Source organism: Syngnathus acus, chromosome 13, assembly GCF_901709675.1.
Source record: "Syngnathus acus chromosome 13, fSynAcu1.2, whole genome shotgun sequence".
NCBI lineage: Eukaryota > Metazoa > Chordata > Actinopteri > Syngnathiformes > Syngnathidae > Syngnathus > Syngnathus acus.
The window spans coordinates 13,302,359-13,330,292 of record NC_051098.1 but is presented as its reverse complement, the minus strand read 5'-3'; the positions used below and the strand labels follow the sequence as shown (position 1 = coordinate 13,330,292).

The window sequence follows — 27,934 nt, the reverse complement described above, 5'->3', positions numbered from 1 at the left end:
CTGAAAAACATCAAATTTAACGCTGACTATTATTTTTGTATTTAACGACTATTGTGTCGAAATGTTTGCGCTTAACCACCATTGACACTATTAAAATCAGAACTCCATCAATGTCAATCTGTGTGAAAAGACGACACAAGAAAGTGGAAGTTGTGACTTTATTGACACGTGTTGTCCCCTTTACCACAAAACTGCTTGTTAACGCCACTCTGATGACTAATAATAATATTACAAATGAAATACAGCATATTTTAGCCATGTGTGTCTGTGTTGTCTTGCCACACAATCAAACAGGCAGTCATATAGTTACAAGACCGAAGCTGTTTTTTTTTTCTCAGGGGTGCATAGTGAGACGTACAGAGCTACGGTAATGTCACAAGAAGAACAAACAAATAGAAAAAGAAATGTAAAATAGAGATATATATTTCTATGTAGAACATCATTTTATGTATCAGAACAATGCACACCAGCACAGAAAAAAGTCCTCTGGAAAGAAAAAGCCATGATTGTAACAGCAACTATACAAAGAGAGCAGAGGGGGGAAAGGAGGCCTAGTTTCGTTTTCAGGGTATTTGAAGCTTTGGTGACAAATGTTTAAGCTTTGATTATTGAGTTGTCGTAGATCTCTGTTTATGTACATCATTTGTCCATGCTGTGTTTTAATGGGGAGGAACCACATTTGTAAAATGGGAGGCTTGAGTAGGAAAAGTTTGCAAAAAGCCCGAAAAAAAAAAATTCCAAATCCCCATGCAAAAAGCGAAATGATTGAAAATGAGATGTGGCTCAAAGCAACCGAATTTGGTTTCTGATGAGGTTAAAGTCAATCCCTATCACAATCTCAAATGGAACATTTCATTTTACATTCAATCTCGGAAAGAACGGCAGGAAACCCTGCTAAAACGTTTTTCTGCTCACTGCATTAAAAAATTGAAATGATTAAAGTTGAAAATGTTTAAGAGCTTCCCCAACATTAGTAGCTTGCAAATACAGCTCTGGAAAAAGTTGAGACGACCGCCACAAAAAAATAAAGATACGAAGGCTTCCTCTAGTGGTAAGCAAAAGAATAACTGCACGAGTATGGTTCAGTAGTCTTTATTTTTTTCCCCCTCAAAGTACGATATATTTGCATTAAACTTTTAAGAATGTATTTACTTGATTTTTAATTGAATTATTGAATTCTTAAGAGCAATTTTTCAGTGGTTTATTTCCTTTTCCCAGAGCTGCAAATATACCTTTCTATTATATAATCCATCCATTTTTTATAGTGTTTGTCTGTGGGCCTGTCAGCCAATGGCAAGATATATATTGCCATCTTATAATATCTATATCTGTAAATAAATGTCTCCCCCCTCGCCCTCCCCCTTAATCCGCTGTTTCAGGATACATTTGAATCAGTACAAATAACCTTCATTTACAATTAAGCTATCAAGGAGAAAAATACAGAGAAAACGGCGGTGTTGGCATAAAAAACTGCTTTTGAATCACGTCTAAAAAAACAATAAAAATCGGCAGAAATGTTATACATCTTTGATCCAACCTAGTGGAAACGGCAAGAGAAAGAACTCCTTGTAATCAACAATGCAAAAAAGAAGAAGAAGGAGAAGTGTTGTTTTGGATATTTGCAAATGAGTGGAACAACAGCATTGTTATGGTCATTATCTCATCATGGAATTCTTGGTCAGTAGTATGCGCTGCCACGGCGCCCCCTGTAGGCTCAGATCTGCATCTGCTCCAGATATTTGTAGGTGGGGTTCTCGTAGCCATGGTTCTGCATCTTGTTCAGGTGGCGTTCCTCCGGCGTCAACATCGGGTCCACCTTTAAACGTGGAGAATTTAGTTCCTCTTTAAATTCCGCAATTCATTTGTGTAAGCAGAAAGGGCAACCATTTTGGAGACACGATGGCTCACCTCCACGATGCCGTGGCTGATGGTGCCGTATTGCCTCTTCCGCAGTAGCACCAGGCTGATTACGATCACCGTCGCTATGGCGACCGCGATCACCAGCAGCCCGATCAGAACGCTGCTGCTGAAGCTGAAGTCCTCGCCCAGGGGCCTGTAGGTCTCCTGGTGGGAGGGGGTGGGAAATCAAGTTAATGTCTATTGACATAAAAATAATTCGCTTGGACTAAATGTTTGGACACGATGCAGGTGAATTGTGTGTCCGTGCGTCCAACTACACAACTACAAGTCTCTCGTTCCAGTCATCATCTGACACATGTGACGTCATCATATGTGGCGTCACATGGCCCAACGGCATAACACGCATGCACACATGCTCAAACCAGCACGACGCCTGAAGAAAATAATAATAATAATTTAACAAAATATATAAGAAGGGGTGGGAATTTAAATTCTGGACCTATTTTGTGTACACCGGATTTCGACTACAGTGGAAGCTCTCAAGTCAAATGGGAGCAATCAGTCGATTAAATCGGGGCCCAACGGGGGCCTGTAGGGGGCGCCGCCATACTCACCAGCTCATCATCATGAATAACGCGGATTCTCTCTGCACTGTAAACAACTTCTTTAACATCCAGAGACTCATCAATCACCTGTCGACACAGACAGGGCAGCCCAGGTTACTGCGTGTGTGTGTGTGTGTGTGTGTGCGTGTGTGTGAGACAGGTGGAGAGATTATCAGTGCGGGGGCGATGCTGCTGTCTTGGGCAAGCTGGAAGGAGAAGAGTGTGTGTATGTGCGTGTCTGTGTGTGAGCGTTAAAAACACTCCTGGGTAGGCGCACATACTCATTTTTTCACGACTGAGCGCACAAACCTTCGGAAGAGGCGCCGCCTGTGCCAGGATGTTGATGTTCTCTGTCTTTAGTACAAACATTGCCACAAAAACAGACACACACACACATGCATGCGACGCAAACACGGCAACTGCTTGTAGATTAGCAGTTCAACTTTTTGGCAAAGCCCAGTTTGAGGCTTGTTAACATGCGACACACACGCATGCAGCAACCAAGCACATGGAGACGGGTGGCATGCACACGAACAAAGGCTCGAGCCGATTGTCGGCAAGACCCGCACGCTGCCAGTTTGCTGTAACTATGGCAACAGAGTTCATTTTGGAGTTGTGAGGAAGCTGTGTGTGTGTGTGTGTGTTGTCTTCAAATATCAAAGTGATGTTAGGATGTGAGTTAAGTATTGCTGAAAAATGCTCATTAACGACAAATGACGGTTCTTGCTCATCCCTACTAATGATGTTTGGCATCGAAATGGCCGCTTCTAAATATGTATGTTTGTACGTGTGTGCGTGCTAAGTCAGATAAAAAAAAAAAAAATGTTCTTACTACGTTAGGTCCCATCTTGGTCTTGCTGTTGATCAGTCTCTCCTCAGCACCGATCAGCCCGTCCAGGCCGGACACGGCAGAGCCTACGAGGGCGAGAGAGCCGACTCAGCGCACATCGATAAAAGCGCGACTCAAAATCATCACGCGCATGCTTGGCTTGTCTCCGCAGCGTACGGAGGAAGATGACAATTAAGCTCTTTCTTGGGTGCAGCACAATGCGAGTGCTGTGTTGACATTTAGCACAAAGTCGAACAATACTGCATTCAGAAGATACTCGTCAACAAATGTTTGGCTCATTTTAGAATGATTTCAGAAAAACAAACAAACAAACAAACAATAAATTACACCTTTTATTAATTTAACCTTTTTAGATTACCACAAATTGGATGACTGAGAGCTAGGCTATGATGCTAACCGTTAGCATGCTAGCATTTGAGCAATTATCATCTGACAGGAAAACATTTAAAACGTTTTCTCCGTTCAGGTTCTTGAAATTGATATGATTGCCACTGTCGAGAACACGCCGCTTTATCCAAGTTGCGGCATAAAAGCAACTTTGAGAAACATAATGGAAGAAAATGTGGAAATAACGAGGGAAAGAAGTCGCCACGATTGGCACCAACCTTTCTTGAACGCTCGCGGCGGGTCGGACAGGTCGCCTTGTTGTTAACAAGAGACAGAAAATAAAGAATAATGAAGAGGGAAAGGAGGAAAAAGTTGAGTGAGCAAAGAAAAGGCAAGAAAAAGAGATGACAAAATCTTTCACTGCCACTGACGGCTATTGATGGCTACTGACTTTAAAGTCATAATTTTATTATTATAAAAATAGGCATCTTTTTGATTCCTATGGCTTTTAATGGTAGTAATGTTTAATTGGCATGAGGATTACGAGGGTGACAATAAAGTCATGCGCACCTTCTGGTTCCGGGCGGGAACCTAAAGAAGTGACCTGGATGGGCCGGTAGGGTTTCCCCTCGGACGCGACGGGCACCTCGGCACTCTCCTCCGACGACACGGTGACATCAGGTTGTGACTCGGAGATGGACGACAGGAACTGGTCCATGTCGGCTTTCTGCTCCTGGAGCAGCTCATCTGGCAAAAAAATAAATGGAAAGGCTCTAGACAACCCCAATCATGACATGTTTTTTTCTCATTTGTTTTTTTCGCTATATTAGCTACAATTTTGAAGCCATGAATTAGCATTTTATAGGCAGATTATTATGGCCACAATGACATTTTCTGTTCCCAAATCGTGTTTGGAGATGTTTATTTCCACCATCATTAGTGTGAGCAAAATGTTCACAGAACTCAAAGCACCTGCTCACCATTCTCCGCTAACTAGCAATTAGCATTTGTCTGTGTGTTTTTTCCGAGGGAGTCTCCCAGCAGGAAAGCGGCTCAAACGTGACCCAGTTCTGTCAGCGCACTCGCTCGGCTTTCATCTCCATGCCGACACGCCGCGACTTTCATCGACGCGTCCGCGCTCAATCTTTCGCAGCGCTCAGAAAGAACAACACATTTAACCGTTGACCTCGACTGCTTCATTATTTAATCAATAGTTTTTCTTTTTTGCCTCGCTAACAGTTTTTGTTATGGGCCATATTGCGGTTTATATCATGGAAAGGCCAAATGACAAGTCAACATTGATAGCTGCCGTTAGAGAACCGTTTAAACACAAAAGGTGGAGCAACACATGTAGACAAATAACTCACTGGCGTATACATTGCAGTGGTAGAAGAAATTCCGTGATGATACCGGTCCCTTCAAAAGAACTCACCGATTTCATCCTGGATCTCCTCGGCCACGTAGGGGACCTTGTAGAGTAGGGACAGACTCTGGTTCATCCTCTCCTCGATCACATGGAGGTGAGTCATCACCTAACAAATAAGGAGAAAGGAAGTCAAGTATGACACACTTGCACATGTTGTGACAGGAAGTCTCATAATGCAAATTAGCGCCACGTCTGAATCACACTGCAACATCCTTTATCCTGTCAGTCTTAATATGAATCATGCACACACACGCAAAACATTCGAAGGTGCATGCAGGAAACAACACAGCCAACAGGTGGCGATAATGTGCCAATTTTTTCATTGTGTGGCCTGGTCTTCACTCCCTATTCTGTACACAAGCCCAGCAAGTCTAAACCTGAGCCTCCTCACTTCACCCCCACTCCAAGCTGTTGCGTGGAAATAAAAATGCCGGCAATATTGTTGGCTATCTTCTTCACAATGATTTGTCACAAGTGAGTCAGCAGTTTCAAGGTACTGCTTGTTTTACAGACACGTGTCTCCACTTGAATTCACACTTATGTAATCAAGTTTTTGCCAAGCTTTATTTAGCCAAGGCGCATATTTTACCGACATGGCACGCCACCTGAAATTATGATTAAAAAGTGTCTGTTTACTGTGTGTATGTCTACCCATCCATCTGTCGTTCAACAACACCCACCCACCTGCGACTTCATCTGAGCTGCCTTCTCGGGGTCGACGGCCAGGACGTGCTGGTAGTGGCGGATGGTGTGCTGGCGGTCCTTGTTCTCGGCGCGCACGTAGCGGCGCAGCGCCTGCAGGATGCGGTGCGGCTGCGGGTCACAAACAGCGGTTAGCTGCTGACGTCACAGCCGCGGTTCCCCGGTGGCTGCGACTCGGGGGTCTGCGCATAAACCCTCACCCTGGGTGGGTCCGCCTGCAGGGCCGCCAGGTAGTTCTCCAGGGCCAGACGGCGCCGGTCGTTCAGCATGGCCTCCACTCGGGCCAGGTGGGTCTCCACCAGCTGCTGCTTCTCGCTGGCGGCTTCCTCCTCCAGTGACTCCACCATAGCCTGGAAGTGCTGGGCAAAAAAACAGAACGTTGTCTACGGGTGGTTGTTGGGCGGGGCACATTTTTGGACTCAAGGGCCACCTGATAAAAAATAGTTGATTTAAAAAAACCGACTAACCTGGACCAAAGTTTGTCTCTCGGCCTTGGGCAGATTCTTGGCCTGGCGGTCGGCCTCCTCCCACTCCTTCCTCACCCTCTCCATGCGGTTGCGGTGCCTGATCTCCAGCTGCTCCTTGGCCCTCTGGAAGCGACTGTGCTCCTTGTCGTCCGCCGGCGTCTCAAAGTAGATGTCTACGTCGTCGGCGGGCTGAGGCGTTGGGGGCGTGGCTGCCCGAACCAAACAACCATCAAATCAGTTTTGAAAAAAAACTTGTGGAATATATACTACACTTGATATAGCGCTTTAAAAAAAAAAAATAAATAAATAAATACTCAGAATTATTTTTGATTGATTTTGAAATTACTATGAGTAAGAAGAATATTCATTCACGGCTCACCGAGTCGCTTGCAGACGGCCATGCAGTATTCCTCTGAGTCAAAGTTGTTGCGATTTCCGGCGCAGCCTCCGTAAATGAAGCGCACGCACTTCCTCTGGCTCAGGTCAAAGTGCCAGCGGGGCATGGAGGCCCTGCAGGGGCCCGTGTCCGCCTCCAGGGTGCACACGGCTGAGGGGCGGTTACATTTTATATTGGGGTCGCAATTGAATCAAGTGTCTGCACACACTAATTGCCATTGGGAGAATAGAAAAATACAAAAAACTACAAACCTTTGACTTCTTGCAGAGTCTTGTCTTGGTCCTCGCGGCTGTCCGACATTCTGCTGCTGTCTCGCTTATCGTCTTCCTCCTTATCAGCCTCCTCATCCTCGTACACATAGTGGTAATCCTCCTCTTCTTCCTCGTCCTCATCCTCCTCATCCAGCGGCTCCCCTTTCTGCGTGGGTTGCTCGTTGGACAGGGCCTCGCTGCGATACGGACACAAAATCCACTAAGATATTTTTGTGGTGACAATTGTTTAGAGTAAAAGAGGAGGGTTGATAAGCAAAGAAGAAGAAAACAAAAATGTTCACATAGACTCTGACACATTTCGGAAACACAGAACTCAAAGAACCTGTCCTCGCGGAGGGTGTCGTCCTCTTCATCCAACTCGGCCTCGTCGATCTCCTCATCCTCCATGTCTTCTTCCTCCTCTTGGGTGGAGTCGGCCGACTCCTCGGCACGGGAGGCCGGGCAGCAAACGAACTCTGTGCCGTGGAACTTGTCGGTGCCGCACGGGAGCAGCATGCCGTAGCTGTGCAGCACCGTCTTGCTGGTGGAGCACGCCTGAGGAGCGCGGCGGGAACCAGTCACTTCAGATTGCGCAATCAAACCGAAAGGCGACAACAAGTCACGTGTTTTCCGTCTTACCTCCTTGGCCACGCCGTGCCACTGCTGGTGGCTGGCGCACAGGTCCATACGCTCCTTATGGAAGAACTTGCACTTCTCTGGAACCAACAGCACGTCGCTCACAAACTCGCCCACTGCAACGTCACAGAGAAAACATCTCGTTAGCGCCGCCGATGTCGCATTGTATTGATTTTCCCCTTCTTGATTGGTCAGCGTGACTTTTAAGTGCGTTGTGAGTGTACCTAATGTAAAGGCCCGTGACTAAGCAAGCAAGTATGCCTCCAAGCAGGGCCATTATGAAGAAAATAATGGACAACAGTTGGAAAGAAGTGGGAATAGAAAGCCTTCTGTTGAAGAGAGTGAGGACGCCCCCCCCCCCTCCCGGGAAAAAAAAAAAAGGGGTCTGGGAGGTTTCGTAACCAGGGAGGCAGCGCTCTGATAACAGCTCGTTTGGTGGTTTGTCCAGCATGGAAGGGGCTGTTTTGGAAAATGAGAGGGTAGGATGGAAGGAGAGCTGCAAATAGCAGGGCGCTCTGCAGCTGCTGCTCCACCCCCCCCACGGCGCTTCAGGTCCGACTCACTCGCTTCTAAAAAGTACAACTGCGTGCAGAGATAGACAAACGGGCGCTTCCAGTTTGAGGCAATTAAATCGGCGCCTGTCATGCGCGCCGCTCGACGGGCCGCTCACTGTTCTCTCCGGTGCTTACAAGAGCGAGGGTCTGAATCACGTAACCCCACGCTGAATCACGCACACGCGGCGGATTAGCGTCTGCGACGACAAACGGCGGCGCCGCTGAGGCTTTTGAAATCGAAATCAAAGTCGACAGCCGAATCTGAAGTTTGACTCATTTTGTTGGCTAAATTGCAACCTGTTAGCTTATAACGTTAAAAGTCATTTCATTGGTTGAACAATGTTTATTGATGTCGTTTGCAGCGGTGACGCACTGCAATACATCATCATTGAATAATTTTTTTTTTTTTTTTTTTTTAAATCACAACTGCAATTATCTTTTCCAAGGTCACTATGTATTATTTTTTAATATGTATTTATTTTTAGATTTATATATATAAATAAATATATATAATGTATATAATTATATATATTTAATTTATTTTTATATTTATTATTTCTTTTATGTATTATTTTTAATGCATTATTTTTAAACACACACAAGCAATAAAAGAATCGGTGTTTGTTTGACAACTCGCGCTTGACGACCGCCACACAACTCGTCTCCAGCTCTGCTTTGGATCTTTATCTGTCATCGAGTGGAAAGATTCAGCCTGAAATTGTCTTCATTTGTATTCTAGACTCGGCCTCTCTCCAGCCGCGATGTTTGCCGTGTGAACATTAAAAAAAAAAAAAAATCTCACTAGCCCTTGCCTACTGCCAAGAATGCTCATGAATTGTCGCCCATTTCACAGTCCGGCGCAAACGCTAATGGATTTTTTCAATCGCCGACAGCGAGCCAGCGGCACGACTCAATCAGCAAAAAAGGCTTCCGGAAAAGTGGCGGAAAGCTGGTGCAGCGCAAGAGCAGATGATTTGATGTCCCCCCCCCAAACCTCACTTTTGTTTGCGATTCTCGCCAGTCAGGCGTGTGTTGTCTTGCTCCAAATTGCACACACAAACCAGGACAGTCACGTGACATCGTATTCGTTATTCTCAGCGCTTTCACCGGTTGCACATTTTGTTATGTTATCGTCATAGTTCCAAAACAAATGTAATCAATTACTATCGAACTATTATAAGATTTTCTTTTTACATAAAAAGTAGTGTTAGTTAAAATGTGACAAAATATTTTTTTCTTTACTATTTGAGGTTTTGGGGAAAAAAAAATCTAAAAATAAAGAAAACCCATTTAATCTAAAATAAAAATTTTAACAACAGAGTTCTTTTTGTTTCTCAAACTGCATAGCGAGCGACTGAATCAGAAGAAGTTTGCGTGCGACATATCAGGCTCCCCAGTGCCAAAGGTTGCCCACCCTTGCAAAAGTCAAACGGCGCCAGGCCAAGATGCAGCAGACCTCCTGGGCGCTGCCCCTGCAGGACTTTACGATCTTTGCCTGAGCCGGAGGGGGGATAAAAAAAAAATCCGATTGTGCTTTATTGCTTAACAAGCCTCCTCGGCAATAATAAATAACGAGCGTAGCCCCCGGAGGCCTCCACCGTGACGGATGGAAGTGGTCTGCAGCTCCGTCCGGGATAACATTAGTCACCTCACATCCAGGTTCAATATTGCGACAGAGACTAAACTCTCACACAGAAAGACAAAATAAGGACACTTGAGACGAGCTCTTAGCGACCACTCGGACGGCAACATGATGATGACTTTGTTTCCGGTTACATTATTCCAGTCAAATTATTTTTCTCTCAGGAAAAAAAAATCTTGTGTAATTTAATAACTAGTGTTGTAATATTACTAATAATTCTATTTTTTTTAATCTTGCATGGACTTACCGAGGCATTTGTAAGGCACCACGGTGTGGGCGTGCCCCTTGCACACCTTCTTCTCCTTCTGGCACCAGTTCTCGATGCGCAGCGGCTGGTTGGCCTCCACCACGTTGGTGATCTGGAGCTCTGGGTACATCTGCCAAAAAAAAAAAAAACGCCAAGGGTTCATAAAAAAAAAAAAAAAAAACACAGACGATCCTGTGAATGTTTTCATCAGGTTGCTTTTGCTTGGTGACTCACCTCCTGGCAGTAATGCAACACACCCTCCTTGGTGCCCACGCAGCTCTTGGTCCCGGACGGATCCGGCTCCCAGCGGCCCGTTTGGATGTTGACGTGCATGTTGAGCTTGCCGCAGAACATGGCCACCTGTGGCTCGGCCACGGCGAACCCGGTGCCCGCGTTGGCTGCCAGCGCCTGCAAGATCAAGATAGGAAGCACAGTACAATAGTCATCGTTGTTACATAAACCTACTGCATTCTATGAGTTCACCACTAGAGGGCGTTAAATTCTACACACTGTCCCTTGAATGCATTTGCTACATAGTGTGAATGTTTTTGCAATGGTTGTCTTATAAATCAGCAGTTTCTTTTTTTTTTTTGAGGCTGATGTACCAAACACGCAGCTAGCTACTGTTGATAAGGGAGCGTTTTGTTTGGGCGAGGTTTTGGTCTGGTGGGAGGAAACGCCTCACCGACGAGAACATTTCTTTCTTGCTCCTCAGACGGATCATTCACTTCTCCTGCGAGGTTAAATTAAGTAAAGGCTGTGGCCACAAGATTCTTTTGGCAGTACACCGTGGTGGAGTGGTTAGCGTGCCTGTCTCACAGTTCTGAGGTTCTGGGTTTGAATCTCGACTCTGGCCCTCTTGTGTGGAGTTGGCATGTTCTTGCCAGGCTTTTTCGTGAATATTCGAGATTCTAGCCATACCCCCACCTCGTGCTGATGACAAGTGCAGACCAGTACAGAGTCATAACAAAGCAAGTGCTGCGTAATCAACATCAGAATAGCTGCAGTTGACATACACACATAGACGAACACACACACATCCTCATTTGCTCTCCAGAGATGGCGACGGGCAATTTGGGGGACGAGCACTAGAGGGGAAATCAAATGCAGAATCAAGAGAAATAGCGCCAACTCATTGGCGTATTGATAGCGGTAACATCTGAGAGCGGGTAGCTCTTCGCTCTCATACCGAAAGTGACATTTTCATTTGAATTTATTGTGGCAGGGGAAGAAGTCAAGCAGTCAAGAGTGGCTGCATCATCGTCACGGTCGTCACGCATCATTGCGGGAGGATTAGCTCCGTTCCAAGAGGCAAAATGAAGTTCAAAGCAAAAAAATAAAAAATAAAATATGAGTCAGGAACTCACGCTGAGGAAAACTAAATGAGACTTGCATTCATTTTTTCTCCCGAAATGTCACCACACACCAAATTACACTTTTGCTTCTATTGTTTTTCCTGCCTGGAAAAAAAAAAGCTTTGTGTGTTAGCCCAGTGCCTCCAAAGCAGGGCCTGACCGATTTTTTTTTAGATACAGAATAACATTCTCGCAGCCATGCTTGCTCTTTACTTCCTGCCCATGTCCAAACGGCCAATTTCAAATGTGCTTGAAACTATCCAATTGTAAATTAATGTCTATTACGTACAAATAACGCTATCTGCAAGACGGCAGAACAATACAATGTTTTTCCACTAGGTGGCAGAAGACGCAATTACTAACCTCTGTCAACCTGCTGCCAGTCAAACAACTCAACTGTTGTGTTCAACTCAACATGCTCAAATTTGACAACACCGAGTGATTATTTTTTGGGGGGTGTAATACAAATGCAAACACAATAGCAGGTGTCCATTATTAGGCGTAGATGGTTCTTGGCACTAATTAACATTGTGGGACAAAACCAGGATTCAAAGGTCACGCTGAAGCTGAATTAACGTTTAATCAGTAACTGCGCTGTTATCGTGACACATGAAGATGGAATCTTAGCAAGCCATCCAAAACAAGAGCTGAATCGGGGATTTTTTTTGTCCTACAACTGATTCCCCAAAAACTATTTTTTATATCCCCAAATAAATAAGTCCAGTTTTGCGTGAGTGTGACAGAAAAACAGCTGACCCATAAATACACAGCAATGCCCGCCGGGATGCGCGATGATGTCACACACGGCATCCACCCATCCCGGGAGGAAGTAAACAGGAAAGACGAACGGACGCTCAAAGTATCTGGACTTTGTGGACTGCGTGTGAACTTTCCAAAATGTTGGGCCTGGCACCCCGCGCCTCCCGGACCGTCGCGGTTTAGGACTTTTCCCAGAATGCTTAGGGGCCATGTGACTGCAGAGAAATGCCTGGTATGGTGAAATCCGCCTAATCCTTCCCCGTGGTGACTAGACGCTTAAGTAAGATAGTCTGGTGTGAAACCACACACATACACACTCACACACACAGACTCACTCACGCACTGTATGCCGACAGATTCTGGCGCAACGTTTTGAACGTATCGTCAAATTCCGCAGTAGCTGTAAACAGGCCAACAGAATCCTGGCATCCACACACATGCACAGACACACACATACACAAAAACACACACATTAACACAGTGACATGATTCACGGGGACAGTGAAGCCGTGGGAAGGCCGAGACCTGAGACACTCCACAAACATCACTTGGACACCAGGATAGGGTGGAAGGACGCTATTCAATGACACCCACCCTCACACGCACACACACACACAGGACAAGCCCTTCCTTCCCTGTGGCAAAGGGTGGACAGTAAGAACAGAGTCATAAAAGGAGGAAAAAAAAAAAAAAAAAGAGACGTCATGCTCTGAATCCGAAGGGCAAAGCCTCGCTGGAATGCAAATAAGCTTGTCCGTCCCACTGAAACTCTCTTTTGTCCTCACGGCCGCTGGACACTTTCCCTGCCAACGCAACAAAAAAGTGGGAATGACGTTTGGTCCCTAGCTACGCCGAAACATTCCTGAGCAAACTTGAGCTACGAAACAAGTTGAAAAAAAAATATTTTTGTCTCTTCAATATTATGATTGTGATTTAATATGTGATTCTTTTTCTCAAAGTACACTTCAAAATGCGAAAGACAAGCGACTAGGGCAAGGGAGGACTGTTAATTGGAGCAAAGCTCTTCTTTCCTCTGGCACGCCGCGGCGGGTCCCATTTGGGAAGGAGAAGTTCCGTCTGGACTATTTATAAGCTTCCACTGGGGTTTCGTCTTCCCGCCCGCAGAGCCTCAACGCACAGTGGGATTTAGGATTTTCCTTAATACGGATATCGTCTAAATATTGTTCAAAGTATAAAGCAAAAGGAGAAATACGGTTTTCTTTGAAATGGCGCCAGGAGCGCCATGAAAAAAAAGCTGTTTGGATGTAAAATCAAACAGTGCAGCTCACAGTTATATATTGTTGCAGTTCTCAGTAATTTCCCCCACCAGTTCGCCAATCACCAGCTTGCGTATTAGTTATTATTACAACGGACTGACGGACCGACAAAGTAATTTCCTCGGAAGCCATTTAAACATTCAAAGTAAATTAACAAATTTTCTCTCGAGTCATCCAAAATGAATGAACAAACAAATGAGCTAGCTAGCTAGCTATGTAATTTTAACGTAATTGCTCAGTGTTTTTAGGAAATGTGTGTTAGCTAGCAGATTAGGAATTTTTTATTTATTTGTGGAGTGCGATATGGAGATAAAGAAATTCCTAATTAGAGCCAGCTAAGGTTTTGCTAGGCTACGCAGATGTTTGATCAGATAAATCGATCGGCAACAACTATGATTGCTTGTCATGACAGACACTTGGAGTCACGTCATGATCGTTGGCTTAACGTCATGAGAATACTCTCCACCTGTGACTCCCCATGTGAGCCGTCCATCCCAGCTTAGCGTCCATGTGTCCTCCAGAGGATTACGCACCTGACATCACCAGATGTTTCGGGCTAGAATAGAGCTAGTACGCGCTAAGTCTCACATTTGTCGAACCGAAACGAACCGCAGAGCTCATTGTTCACGTTAGTTCCATATCCTTCCTTCGACGTCTTCGTGACGTTAAAGCTAAGCTAAATTGACAGGCTTTGTCCTGTCTTACTTTTTCATCCGGGTGGCGAGCGGCCGCCGCCGCTGCGAGGGATTGACCGGTCGATAAGCGTCGTGCTGTAACGCGGGCATTAGACTGATTAAATTAGCTGTGCGAGGTGGATGGGGCGACCAACGCCAAAGCGTCCGGTCAATGAAGGCCTGTTATGGACTGAAACGAGGTGACGGCGCTTGTCTCGAGATTGAAGCGAGGGCGGCTCGCTGTGTTTTGGGCAACAGTTAAATCCCCTCGTCTGTCCAGTGCGTTGCGCAAACTCGGCAGTTTAAAAAGAGCGGGATTAGCCGCAGGAGCGGGGGCCTCCATGAGGTCGGCCGGCTAATCTCCGGCGCTCAGGAGGAGGATTTGGGGAGGGATGAGAGGCGCTCGCCTCACTTTCTCCCGTCCTCTGAGCCAAAAGTAAACTCCAAACTGTTTTGTTATGATCCAAATTTTGACACGTTTACATTTCAAAGTCAGTTCATTGTGAAAGAGAACAAATTGTACAATTATTACTGGAGCAAAATGTGACAATTGCTTAACACGTAACAACGAGGTCATCTTTTATTTCCTCCAAAATGCGGCTCTTGGCTTTAATTTGGACTTTGTTGGTTGTTTGCGTGTCGATATTGCTGCGGTGAAAATTTCACTTCTCTCATAGGATGACTAAATTATTTATCTCTGCATGCAGCCTTACATCACTCCCGCTATTTTGCAAGACGCAAGCGTGGAACGGACGAAAACAGCACAAAGGCGTGAGAGAAGCGAGCTTGTTAGCACGATCACGGAACCAACAGATAGATCATTAGAGGGATCAATAAACAGATTGACAAAATTGGCCCCATCCGACACGTTTGCAGTCGGACAGAGAAGAGGAAAGGCTGCTCTGAGGGTGCTAAAATTAGCCACGGAAGATCAAATGACTTTTAATGGCTTCGTCGGACTATTTCACGTTTGGCGCCCGCGGCTAAAATTCATCTCGGTAATGGAATTCTGGTCCGAGCTTGATTGCTTTTTATCCCAGATCCAAAATACCAGACATGTATCATCTCGACGGGCCATAAAAAGTGCAAGCAGAGGAAGCGAGCAGATATCAGAAAAGAATCGATTGAAAGTGAATCGAATCCGCTAAATGTTGACGACTCTGCTAATTGATATTTTAGAAATGCGGCCGCGGCTTTCAAGAAAATAAAATCCTGAGCTCGAAAAGATCAACCTGACACGCCTGCGTGAATAATACAAGATTGGATGACTCGATGATGCCTTGCGTAACCCAAGCGATGGTTTGTCACAAGTGATTCAAAGTTGTGTCTGAGAATTACCGGTGTCAAATTAATTACAAAGCACTAAAGTAAGCAATGTGGGATTACCATGGCAACCGTGGCGACGCTATTCCTCTTTTTACGAGCCAGGGGAACCATCAACATGCCCGCCAACGCAGCTAAAAGCTTATTTGAAGTGCAATTCGACACGATGGGGGGCGATTAAGACGGGGGGTGGGGGACACGCCCGTGCATCTTTCTTGTCTTTCCCGGGTTCCCCGTCAGGCATCCGAGCGACATTAAAGAAGAGCGCAGACGGACTGTCATTAACGCGTGCCAGATTACACACACAAATTTGACGCTTTTGTGTCTTCCTGTGTGGGATTGAATCCGTGGCGTGAGCGGTTTAGAAGATGATAAACACCCCCCCGACCGCCCCCACATGTCTCACGCGGGGGGGGGGATGTCCTTGGCCACCTTCTCCTTGAGAAACGCTGTATCAGGCGGCGCCGGCCTAACGCAATCTCCGGGGGGGGTGCGCATTTACGCCTCCCAGCAGACTACCTTCTGCCTCACACGGGGATCAAAATGGTGGTCGCGTGGACTGAAATAAAAAAATGCTATTTGGAGAGAACGAATCACGATATAGCCGTATCGGTTCGAAAAGTAAGACACAGCATATCAGCAGTGACACTGATTGGACAGGAGATGTCAGGTAACAAACAGTTTAGTACAGTCCCTTTTGTTAGGAAGTCACGTGACGTCCTCATCACCCATTAAGCAAGGAACGTGTCTTCACATTTCCTCCTTATTGCTGCTTCCATCTTTCACATTCTCACATCCTGCTTCATTCCTTCTACCCCCCCTCCACCTCCTCGCCTGATTCTGCTCCCCATCTCCAGCTCCAAGTCCCCCTTTTGTTCCTCCAACCAGCATATTCTCCATATTTCCGTTTCCCCTTGCGTCTACTTGTGACATCACCGCTTCCAACGGTATCAATGGCCTTTCACCTCATTTACCCCCCTTGCATCTTCTCATATTGCCGTGTCAGGTTCCTCTTCCTTTAGGTGGACACTTTCATTCCACATTCTTTTTTTCCTGTCACCTTCTTGAAAGCAAACATGTCTGTGAGCGCCATCCAAGCTAGGGAGGGTGAGCTAATCAGTGTGGCGGACCCGCAGGGGACGGATGTCCTCACGAGCGGACAGGCGGGGACTATTTGGGGACAGATGGACCTGAGGCGGGCTTGACAAGAGCTCTATCACTCACTTGATGTTTTATTAATGGAGTAAAAGCGTGCGCACACACACGGAAGGGTGAGCGGGTTTAAACCGCCGGCGTTGCCTCGCGTCCCCCGACGGCGAAAGCATGAAATAATAAAGTCGGGGGGAGGCGGTCCTGCTTCCAGCGACGTTATTGGTGGTGGGAGGGGGCAACGGGGGAGAGCGGGGGGGGAGGTTTTGTCTAGTGACTAGCTCCATGGCAGGAAGAGCGCTCGCTCGCAGCACAATATGAGCACAAAGCGCCGCATTCCTGCACGCCCGGCCACACAAAGAATATGGCTGCACAGCTGTTGCAAGGACACACAGGTGTGCTCGGCGGCCATCTTGTCCTACATATGACCAAAAAGAAATCGGGTGCTTCATGTATCAATGAGAAGCTCTTGTTTGGTATGGCAGAGGCCTCCAGATGTCCATCGCGTCATTTTTTTTTTTTTATCAGAATAATTTTCCAAAGCTAAAATTTCCCTGTTCAAGCTCTCATGATAACAAACTATGGTTTGTTGAGCCATGTGTGCAGTCCAGCAGTTGCGGTCCGTTCTCCTAGCGGGTAATGAAACCCCAGCCGAGGGAGACAAAGGCAAGCGCAGCGAGAACAAGGCTCGCCTGATGAGCCTTTCGCCTCGAAATCCGCACGATGAGCTTTTATGAGCGTATCTGACGGCGCAGTCGCTGCGGGAAGACGAGCGCCGGAAGGAAGGGAGGCGGGAGGCTCGCCGAGGAGGCTTTGAGGGAAGGAAGAATAATTCCTTCCCCGTTGTCGGTCACAGGCCATTGTTGCTAAAATGTATTCTTACAAAAAATTTGGGGGCAGGGTCTATTCGCACCCAAAACCTGACAAAAAAAAAAGGGCAACATTTTCAGCCGATTGAACCGCCGAGTGCAACTGATACTTTGTCCTTCCTACTGGCACACTCGAGTGTTTTTTCTTCTTCTTCTTTTCACTTAAGAGGATTCGCAACAATGAAAACAAGCTTTTACCTGCTAATCCACCAGCAAAGGGCAACGGGGGCGGCAGATGATTGACACGACAGAAGGCAGCCCGAGAACATGATTAGCAATCTAAAAAGCTCTTTGGAGGGAGGGTGAATTGATTTATCTGCCACCAAGACAGCTCACACAACAAAACAAAGCCTTGGGTCGGTCCCAAAACAAAAGGACCTACGCAGGGTGCTGGTAGCATTCCACTTACCCCAACCCCCCACACACACACACTCGTGGAAAAAAATGCACCGATATGAACTTGACACAAAATGCTGACGGTCATGTTTCAGTCCGTAATCATTTTTTATCACAATGTAGCAACAATCCTTTTTAGCAAGTTGTACAACTGTATCTCAAATCACATTTCCCCATTGAAATGAATGGAAACGCCATTTTTCCGTTCCAACTTCAAACCAAAAAAAGTGTTGTTTTTTAGAAAAAGGAAATTATAAAATTATTATAATAATTCTTTACAGTTTGCTTTGGTTTTAGATTTCATCTTGCATTTTTGCAGAGCAGGTGGGTAGCTGACGCTCAACAAAAGAGTTTGCACTCAGCCGAGTGCTCGAGCGGCGGCCGTGAACAACAAGAAGGCGAGTGGGGAATAAAACACGCCTGACACGAGAAGCGAGCGAGTCTCTCGGGAGCCCATAAATCAAAAGGTCAAGGCCGGCGCAGCGTGGCGTGGCAGCATCCGCCACGTGACATCTATGCATATTTTTAAAAGTTGTATGTGTTTAGTGCTGTAAATAAATTCCAAGCAACAACATTCAGCACCCCCCTCAAAAAAAAAAAAAAAATGCAAGTCATTCCACCATTTTAATCACGCTGACTGATCAGGAGGAGAAGTGCGTTTCCTCCATTAATCTCCCCCGGGGGGAGTCTGTCCTGTATTGACCGCCGCTTGGAGGCATCGATTTCGCTCGGCTCGGCATTTTTAGGCCTCATGGGGGAGGGAGCCCGGCGGGTGGGCCGGCTGCCAAATGGCGAGAAACAACTGGTCAGGTGGAGACGTCTGGGTTGTTGTCACACATGTGCGATCCAGAGCGAGGTGTGAAAGTGGACTTCCAGGTGGGTGTGAAGATTAGGGGGGGTTAGTTTTGTTTGGACAGGCGAAGGCAACAGACCACCAACCACAGTTTCCCAACTTCACCCACCAGCTATCTTTCTGTACTATTTTTTTTTTTTAATCCACAGCATAGTGTTAAAAAAACTACATAGAAATTCTGCAACTGACAAATTTGCCACTTTGCCATCTCACTTATTGAGATGGTTTCTAACAACTTTGACCATCAGCTTACGTAAAAAAAAAAAAAAAATCAGTAGTGTTCTCGTCCTGGGCCAAAATCAATGAGGTTGCTGCTATGCCAGAACAAACGAGCCTAAATTTGAGAATAGGAGATGCCAGTGTAACCCCTGGCAGCTATTTTATGTCATATATATAACAAAAAATCAAGTTCTTGGCTAACATTATTTCTTCTTCTATGGTGCGCAACAATAATGCCCACATTAAGGTCTTTTTTTCCATTTTAAAGTACAGTAATCCCTGTTTAGTGTGAGCGATAGAGGGCCCATAAAAGAAAACCTCCTACACATTGTAAAAACGTTTGCAAATATAACCCAAAGAACATTAGCAGCAATAATGAAAAGAAAATGGTTGTACACCTAAAAAAACAAAAAATCCCGCATTCTGTAACAACGAACGTTACATCAACACATCCCCAAAATGACTTTTAACACAAAATCAGCGATACAGTCGAACCGCGATATAACCGAGGGATGACCGCACGACACCTGGCAAAACAGCATGCGGCTACGGAAAGGGAGGGTGGTCAAAAAGGCTCCAAGTAGATTAGAAAACGTCCTCCTGTGTGTTAAAGATAGACTGTTAACAGGCAGCGCGGAGGGAGAGAGGTTACTGTGTGTTATCTGCGTGGTCCCCGAGGCCTGACAAAGCCACTCGTCTTTCATTTGATCTCTGCACCACGAACCTTCTCGAATGAAACTACCAGGTGGCGGGGGGGATATATCTCTTATTACTCACTGTTTGATGTCTGGCTGATATTACCATTCCTACTAATATATTGCTAATACAACAACAAAAATGTTCCAGCGCCAATAAAACCACAGAACACTGTTGACATACCTATATAAGGTGGTATGTCGGTGCAAAACCACACAAAAAATAAAAATAAACACGTCAACGTACCTCGATGTATCCGGCCAACGATGGCACCACGACGGCCAAAAGCAGAGCTGATATCACTGGGACGGAACCCATCTTCCACGGGCGGGAAATAACTCCTTCACGGAGCTCTCCGGCGTCAAGAAGACGCGCTTAAAACGTCCCAGGGAACGCAACGACGATATCTGCTCTTCGCCACACGACGAGCGGGAGCGAATCCTGCTTCTGCTTGTTTGGACGAGTGGAGGGAAGAAAAAAAACGCAGGGAGGGCACCGAGTTACGGAGTGGCTCCGTCGTGGAAATGTGGGTAGAGATTATTGGGAAGGCTGCTCCGTGGATGGTGCCTCCTCCCTCATAGATGTCCTCCCTCCTCTCTCTCGCTTGGCTGGTCGACATTCACTCGTCTGGACGCAGCGCGCCTCTTGGGGGCATCCAAGGGGAACTGCAGGACAAACACGGCGAAGCCGAGTGATAGATATTTTTTAAAGAAAATGTAGAATTTGTCTTCGAACTCCATACCATTGACAGTCTTTTTTTTTTTCCATTAAAAAAAAAAAGGAATAATCCAGTATTAATCAAATTGCCTGTGAGCGAGCCGGATTGGGTGGGCTGGGCAGGCGCTTTTTGGAGAGGGTCGGGTGGAAACGCTGTTCTTGCCTCAAAACTCAAGCCCAAGCTTGCTGGCGTTTTTTTTACGCAGTTCCCTGGCTCACACAAGGAGTGTTTTTCCCCCCACTGCAAGTGTTTTTTGTGGGCGCCATACAACTGCAGTCCGAAGCGTAGGTCAATGTGAGGTGGACCTAAACGTTTGACTCCACCCACATGGATTACAACTGCCTTTTTTTTCTTTACATTTTTAAAACTCTTTCGTGGTTTTTAATTGGAGCAAACGGAAGCTCGTTTAAGGTGTTGGAGTCTGGAAAGTAGAGAGTAGACGGTGGTTCCGAGTGTCTTGGGCTAAGCAAGAGTTCCAAATTTGTGGTTCAAAGTAGTCTACATTGAAATGAGTGGGATGGGTAACAGTACCACATGATCCCAGTAGAGGGCGCCCTGACACCATGGTTGAAGTTGGTACAGTGAGCTAACAAACCTAAATCACATTGAAATGAAATGCAATTTATGCCTCGATTTACCTTCAAAGTCACACAAAAAAGACCAAAAATTAAATTCAGTGAGCTTTATTTTGAACCAAACTTTCAATCTTTAAGCCTAATAGACATTTTTTGTGTTTTTCTTAACTCAACTTTGTAAAATTTGCCTCACTGAAAACTCTGCCAATTGAATTAGGACCAAATTTTCATGAAAATAAAACCAAAAAGAACTTAAAACTCTTGAGTTTTTCACTTGAACATTTTTTGGGCAAAAACAAAACAATTCAAAATAAGGGAAACTTTTTTTTTTTTAACCCTTTCCATGAATTTGTAAACAGCCCCCCCCTCCCGAAGTGTACTAATGCATCAGCAGCATCCTCCTGGACAGAAAGTGACACCGAGCCCAATTGGACACAAAAGGTGTGTGTAGTTTGCTTTAAATTTGTCACCACTATCAAGGAGGATTTGTGTGCATCAGGGCAGCAAGTGAGCCAATTCACCCCCCCCCCCCCCCCCCAAATTTAAAATGACCTTAAAGAATGAGACAATTGGGTTACGAAACAAATCCAATTGTAGAGTTGGGCAAGATGCTTTTGTCTCAGTCTCTAAGGTTCTCAACATGGCGGCCGCCGGCAGTAGGCAGCATCCCGTTACATCCGCTCGTCCTGTTGGACCGGTCCTGAAAACCAAACCAAGCTGGAGTACTGCCGACTGGCCGCCAGGCCGCAGACGGCTGCCGAGTGTCTGCAAAAATTTTGGCACCCCTGCTCGCTCGCAATTTGTTCAACTTGAATATTTCCTTTGGACACAATACCCTCCCTCCCACCCCGCCAAATAGCCGAATTGGATGACTGAACTCTTCAGGGGCCGATGTGATGCGAGCGGGCAGGGGAAACCGCCGTTCTGAAACAATGAGGACTTGAAGGGAACATTTTGAAACAGTCGCTCTTGGTCAAAACAGTTGTAGGAGCATCTCACCACTTGGGGAAACCAAAATTTTCCAAAAAGGCTCCGAGGAACTTTTATGCAAAATCAGGTTTTTGTGACTAAGTATAACCAAATCCCCACATAGAAAATAACAAAAAAAAAACAAAAGGGCAGAAATATAAGCCAGTAACTCAGTCCGAGTTTGCAGTCCAAGCCATGTCGTCATCCGTCGTAGCCATTCCCCTTAGTCTTTTTTTTTTTGGATTATAAGGAATCTTCAAGAGCAACATGTTCATGTTGGCGTGGCGGATCCAAAAAGCCGTCCATGTTATTGCCTGAACTCAACTCTGTGCGTTGTCAAGTGCCAACCTGTGTTGCTTTTCTTTTCACCTCCGTGTCGTCGTGGCGAGAGTGAATTCCTGCTACATTTCATCCCAGGTAAGATGTGTCCATCACTGGTGCTTTTCCACACGACATTCTGCTTGAAATCAAAATTGGCCGCTGTCGTCTTCGTTGTCTGTAACAGGTGAAGGGGGGGGGGGACAAAGAATGGGCAAAGCAAATCCGCAGCGAGTCGGACAACGCGGTCGGATGGTGGCGTCTAAACTGGCGAAAATTGCACGACTTCAATTTAAGTGCAATTTTCAATTATGACACTTAATGCCACTTCATGCACTAGGGTTTTGTTTTGATTCTCAATCATTCTGCCTTTTCTAAAATTATAAATAAAGTCACAGGCCAATAGGCAGTAAAACAGTCTCTCCAGTGCCAACAAGTATGCGTGTGTGTGTGGCAAGGGTTGGTATATTGTGTTGCAGCCAGACTTCTTGTCAACTGCCTTAAAACAATCTTAAAATTAAGGTATATACACAGGCTCACAGAGTTAAGTACGGCCATCCATAGGAAGGTGAGCAGGGTGGGGAACTGGGAAGAAGAAAAAAATAAAAATATCTCCACTTTTTGAGGAATCCTCATGACTCTAGCTGTTGATTGGCTGCACCATCATTTGAATTTTGCTCTGCTGCTGAAGACAGGAAAGTGTCGGGTTCTTCTTGAAGCAACTGAAAAAAAAATCATGGACAGTCTGGCTTTCCTTCTCAGTTAAAAAACAAAAACAAAAAAAAACTCCAGCATATTTGTCCACTGGGGGCGCGGGGCTGTGTGGATCCATCTTTGTCCTGCAATGTGAAGCCAGACTGAAAGCGCAGCAGGACCCCGGACAGACAGAAATGAAAAAGTGGTTATGCTCCATGACGACGAGGGTTATTACTTCACAACGAGTTGGACTGCTTCTTAAGGCACTTCATACAAAATGGGTCCAAAACAAGAACAGAAATGAAGGTGGGGCTTCTTTTTTGGAGGGGCAGGGGGATTGCGAGGGGCTGGCTTCACGTTAGATCTGCGCGCCAGGTTTTCGCATCCACTCGGTCCCGTAGGGGTGTCTTCAGTGCAGGCGGTGCAGCATTGAGCCCTGTGAAAAGGGAAGAGTTCTTCCAAAACGCAACTTTCACATTCCTGATGATTTAAGAAAAAGAAAAAAAAAAAAAAATCCAGGCTGGGGTGGTGGGGTCCAAAGGGGAATGGAGGATGGGCTCATCTGTGAATGACAAAAAGAAAAACAATATTAGCCAAAGGTGTACTTTGAATCTCAAGGGTACATACGACAAAGCTTCAAGTTCTTGGAAGTCAAACATCCCGAAAATGACTCACTGGCTCATGGCTTCACTTCTTCGCCGCTCTCGCTGTGGTACTCGGCCACATACAAGCTCTTGTCAATGATCCCCGGTATGGGCTTGATCTCCGTTCCCAGCTGCTCTTCGATGCCTTTCAGGTTGAAGCGATCGTCATACGTGATCAGGTTGATGGCCAGACCCAAGTGTCCGAAGCGGCCTAAAACACGAGGAGGAGCGTTAACGCTCGTTTGTCTTTGCTTGCATACAGTGAGCGAACGTTACAAGAGCGAAGTCTCACCGGATCTGCCAATGCGATGGAGGTACGTCTCTCCCAGTTTCGGGAAGTCAAAATTGATCACAACATTCACAGCTTGAATGTCTATTCCTCTTGTGAAGAGGTCTGGAAGAAAACACACAATGAACGTTCTCAACTCGAAAGCAAACATTTGCCCAGCAAAAGTGTTTTGTGCTAATAAAGAAAGCAGTCGTGCGACAACTATGCTGCACACAACTAAATGATAATGCAGCAGGTGCGAGTCAAACATGCTTGGCCTTAATCGCAATGTCAGCCGAGGGGAAAGAAATACTACTAGCACTCGTTATCTCCTGAGAAGAAAGCTGGAACGAGCATCTGCCTTCAACTTGAGCTGCAAAATTGGATATTGAACAATCCGAGAGGGCGCGTGACTCACCGGTGCAGACGAGATTTCGACACAGACCGTTCCGGAAGTCGTGGAACACGCGATTGCGATGTTCCTGGGGAGAAAGAGGAGTCCAAAGTTACTTTCACTGAGCATTTTAAGACTGACAGCCACGCTTCATCAAGTGCGCATGAGGGAGAACTTTGTCCCAACCTGTCTCATCTTGGCATGAATGTAGAAACACGAATAACCAAGCTGGGAGATCTTCTTGGCAAGGAGCTCAACTCTCTGAGAGGAGTTGCAGAAGATTATAGACTGGTTGATCTGGAGCTAGAAGACAAGTCACATACATGGCGTGAAGAGTCTATTTTTTCTCTCTTTTCTTCCTGAAATAAAAGGTCTTACCCTGGAGAACAAAGTGTTGAGGCAATGCACTTTCTGCCTTTCGGTGACGTAAGCATAATACTGAGTCACACCCTTCAGCGTGAGCTCCTCCATGAGGTTGATCTCGTAGGGCTTCTGCAGGTGCGAGTTCTATAACCGCAGTGAAAACCGGTTCGTAAGAGAGGCAGCATGGGCGGGGGCAAACGAGGCCGCCTTTGTCAATCATGAACAGCCACAAGAAAGGTTGAACTACAACGTACCATGAACTTCTGCACACTGAGCGGGAACGTAGCAGAGTAAAGCAAAATCTGTCTCTGTTTGGAAAGGAAGCCCAGAATCTCTTCCATCATGACCACAAAGTCCTGAGACAGGAGTTTGTCAGCCTGGTGGAAAAAGAGACGAAGAACAGAGTTGGTGCAACAACAACAAGAAGAATTGCGGCCTGACCGAATAACGAAGAGCACACCCCACCTCATCGAGAACAATCATCTGCACTTGACTGACTTTGGCCACTCCTTTCTTGATGAGGTCTAAAATCCTCCCTGGGGTTGCGATGACCACATGAACTGGGGAGGAGAACAAAAAAACAAAAAACGTTGAGCTCACACAAACGCAATCACACGAGTCTCACCCGGCCACCCAAAGCATTACCAGTTTCATCCAGTCTCATGATGTCATCGCGTAGGTTGGTTCCACCTGTGGTCGCCATCACCTTCACTCCTCCCATGTGTTTGCTGACCTGGATGCATATTTGGCTTACTTGCAGAGCCAGTTCTCTGGTGGGCACGATCACCAGCGCTGGGGAAGGAAATATTACAGTCACACTTTGCTTGTTGACAAAATATCCAAGATGCATCATTAGCTCTGGTCCAGTGAGCAAATATTTGCACTCGAGGGCAAGTTTGATGTTAAGATGGGACGGCTCATTGGATTTAAAAGTAATGTAACTGAAGCAGATTTCAAACATGCCCACCTTGTATGTAGTCCCTCTTCAGGTCGATGCGTTCAAGTAAGGGAATGAGGTAGGCTCCGCTCTTCCCTGTGCCGTTCTTGGCCCTGGCCAAGATATCCCTGCCTGACAACGCGATGGGAATGCTTTCCTCCTACGAGCAGCAGCAATTGATACTTTGGTGAGTTGCTCGCCATTGTGGCGTGAAGATATGTAACGTAAGCAGGAAAGGCACCTGAATGGGAGACGGCTTTTCCCAGCCCATCTCAAAGATGCCCATAAGCAGTTCCCTCTTGAGGCAGTAATCTTCAAACTCGTTGCCCTTTGTCGCAGTCACATCCTGCGGGGGGGGGGGGGGGGCGCCGGTAAATGTGACCATTAGCAATTAGAAGCTCGTCAGGGGTTTTATAGATTAAAAAAATATATAAATAAAAATACAGACCGAAGTTCTCATCCTCATGTCCTTTGGGGGTAACTTTAAATTTTTCTTCCAGTCATCTCCAGGCCTGCAAAAGTCCAAACGCTCATGAGAAACCATTTAATGAAAGCACACATTTGTCATTCTGTCAACTTTTTTCCATGTCTCCAACACAACTTACTTGATGACAGCGTTAGTCGTGGGGGCTGTCTGGGCATTGCCATTGTTGATTGTGCCTTTCATCTGGTTGAGTGGCTGGTGGGGGCCTCCTCCGCCTCCACCCGGCGCTCCGGCCGGCTTCACCGAGCCTCGGAGCTGCCCGTTCTGATTCGACAAGCCCAAGATAACCGGGTTCTCTGTCCTGGCAGTGCTCATGTTTCCTCTTTAGCTTTTCAGTCCAATAAAGATGAACCACAAGTGAGGAGTGAATCCACTCAGCTGGAAACACTCTCAATTGAAGGTAGTCCTACCCACTCGGGGCTGTGTTTACTGTACAATGCGTCCAAATATTTATTCCTGCCACTAGCTACACTATATTGCCGTTTCTGGGACATGAAGCGATAACTTCTTTTCAGTGTTTTTCAACAGATTACTCTTGGAATAAGTGGGCGCTTGAGCAGTTCAGAGCTTGACAACAGTTGTCTGAAATCCAAACGCAGTTGTCTGAAATCCAAACTCCAGAAGGGCTAAGATGGCTTTTCAAGCACAGGCCGACTTGTTCGAGCTGGTCATCTCGGGGAGGTCCAAGCCGCTGCGTCCTCTTCTTTGGATTTATATGAACCCTAAAAAACAAAAGTAGTCAGTCATACTGCATGTTTATTAAAAAAAAAAAAAAAAAATCAACTGCAGGACTAACCGCCCTCCTCCAAACTGCATTAGCTGCTAAAGATTAACGCACAACTCTCCCAAGGAAATTTTACACATAATCGGACTTAAAACCAATAGGCCTCAGACAATATCAAACGGTCCTGTAAAAGACATTAAATACGGTTTGGCTAATTGGTTGGACGAGAGTTTGGATGGTATTGTCAAAACAAGCTTTTAAACATTCACTGATGAAGGAGCGAACCAAAATAAACCTGGGAAAATTCCACCTTGACAATCTGTATTTTTCTTATTCAAACTACCGTAAACAGGAGTTTGACCGAAAAGAGTATCTGTGATAAATGCCACAGTTAGCAGCTAGCGGCTAACGCGAATACCTCATAACGTTAACTCGGGAAAAATACACAAGGTCGCGTCCATTAAGACTTTAAATGTAAAAACGGAATAATTCTCAGACGACATAAAATTAGCCTCGTCAACATAAAAATGTTTAGCTGGAGTGGAGTTTGGATAAAAACGATGACGTAGAGGTTGCTAGCACCAGAAAATTAGCTTGGCCGAGAAGTGGCCGGAAGACGAATCTTTTACACTCTTCTTTTACTTTACTACCATCAACAATAACTCGACAATGCGTATTATAAAATGTTGGCAAAGATCACGATTCCGCTTTTGTAGTTTATTTTCTTTAAGTAACACTAACGTTCAACGTCACGGAGTGTTAGCTCGCCAACTAGCTAGTTGGCTAACGACGGCTAAATACGACGTAACTTGTCTCAAACAACGCGACGCGGGTGACTCAGGCTTACAACGGAGAATTCAGCACACACATAACGTCCGAGCTGAACCCATCGTTACCTCAGATAAGCGAAATAAATCGTCTTTTTGTGTTTTTCCTTTTTTAAGCTTTCTCAAATGGTAGCCGAGAGCACGAATGAGGCTTCTTCTCATCCGAGCCTGCAAGATGGCGTCCACTCGTATTTGAGCCCGCCTCCCACCGCCACGATCAGCTGATTTCATTTCTGACCTCAATGAAAATAATAATGAATGTCTTCGATAAGTATGGTATCGTTAATAGTTTCTTCCCCTTTTTTAATAAGCGTAAATGTACTGCATCGAATGTAGCCGTCGGGGTTGTTATTTACACTTTGACCTGAATCTGACGTCACCGCTGAGACGTCACTGAGCCAGGTTAACGAATACCGGATTACAATTGGTTTTAACTCTTAAACCTCTCACTTACACGTGATTATTAACCTTTCTAAACTGTTT

At 45.8% G+C, this 27,934-nt stretch overlaps 2 protein-coding genes across 5 annotated transcripts; both read right to left on the bottom strand.

The window, feature by feature from the left end:
• Positions 1-144: 144 nt before the first annotated feature.
• Positions 145-20,077, bottom strand: aplp2 (amyloid beta (A4) precursor-like protein 2). Of its 4 annotated transcripts, XM_037267133.1 has the most exons (17): positions 19,781-20,077; positions 10,199-10,372; positions 9,965-10,094; positions 7,525-7,637; positions 7,229-7,440; positions 6,886-7,082; positions 6,617-6,784; positions 6,238-6,446; positions 5,971-6,129; positions 5,753-5,881; positions 5,075-5,174; positions 4,213-4,389; positions 3,921-3,956; positions 3,298-3,380; positions 2,475-2,552; positions 1,909-2,064; positions 145-1,816 (listed from the first exon to the last, which is right to left on the bottom strand). In XM_037267133.1, exons 1-17 carry the CDS (start codon positions 19,850-19,852, stop codon positions 1,715-1,717), a joined length of 2,295 nt encoding a protein of 764 aa, XP_037123028.1. In that variant the 5' UTR covers positions 19,853-20,077; the 3' UTR covers positions 145-1,714. The 4 variants fall into 4 exon arrangements, with proteins under 4 accessions (XP_037123028.1, XP_037123030.1, XP_037123029.1 ...); XM_037267135.1 differs by lacking the exon at positions 2,475-2,552; XM_037267134.1 differs by lacking the exon at positions 3,921-3,956 and having other exon boundaries at positions 19,781-20,075.
• An 842-nt stretch (positions 20,078-20,919) lies between these two features.
• Positions 20,920-27,675, bottom strand: ddx6 (DEAD (Asp-Glu-Ala-Asp) box helicase 6). Its single transcript, XM_037267445.1, has 14 exons — positions 27,521-27,675; positions 26,022-26,622; positions 25,865-25,928; positions 25,658-25,762; positions 25,447-25,576; positions 25,125-25,271; positions 24,945-25,039; positions 24,734-24,856; positions 24,495-24,623; positions 24,303-24,419; positions 24,141-24,204; positions 23,747-23,848; positions 23,486-23,665; positions 20,920-23,372 (listed from the first exon to the last, which is right to left on the bottom strand). The coding sequence occupies exons 2-13, from the start codon at positions 26,213-26,215 to the stop codon at positions 23,490-23,492; spliced, it is 1,446 nt and encodes a 481-aa protein (XP_037123340.1). The 5' UTR covers positions 26,216-26,622; positions 27,521-27,675; the 3' UTR covers positions 20,920-23,372; positions 23,486-23,489.
• Between the last annotated feature and the right edge of the window lie 259 nt (positions 27,676-27,934).

Bases quoted from the DNA above. Each gene is read 5' to 3' on its own strand.
- aplp2 (XM_037267133.1), bottom strand. From the start codon at position 19,852: ATGGGTTCCGTCCCAGTGATATCAGCTCTGCTTTTGGCCGTCGTGGTG. The intron at 10,095-10,198 runs GTGAGTCACCAA...TTTTTTTGGCAG, and splicing joins TGTTGCATTACTGCCAGGAG to ATGTACCCAGAGCTCCAGAT. The intron at 7,638-9,964 runs GTAAGTCCATGC...GTGACGTTGCAG, and splicing joins GGTGCCTTACAAATGCCTCG to TGGGCGAGTTTGTGAGCGAC.
- ddx6 (XM_037267445.1), bottom strand. From the start codon at position 26,215: ATGAGCACTGCCAGGACAGAGAACCCGGTTATCTTGGGCTTGTCGAAT. The intron at 24,420-24,494 runs GTAAGACCTTTT...CTTGTCTTCTAG, and splicing joins TCAACACTTTGTTCTCCAGG to CTCCAGATCAACCAGTCTAT. The intron at 23,666-23,746 runs GTGAGACTTCGC...CTCGTGTTTTAG, and splicing joins CCATCGCATTGGCAGATCCG to GCCGCTTCGGACACTTGGGT.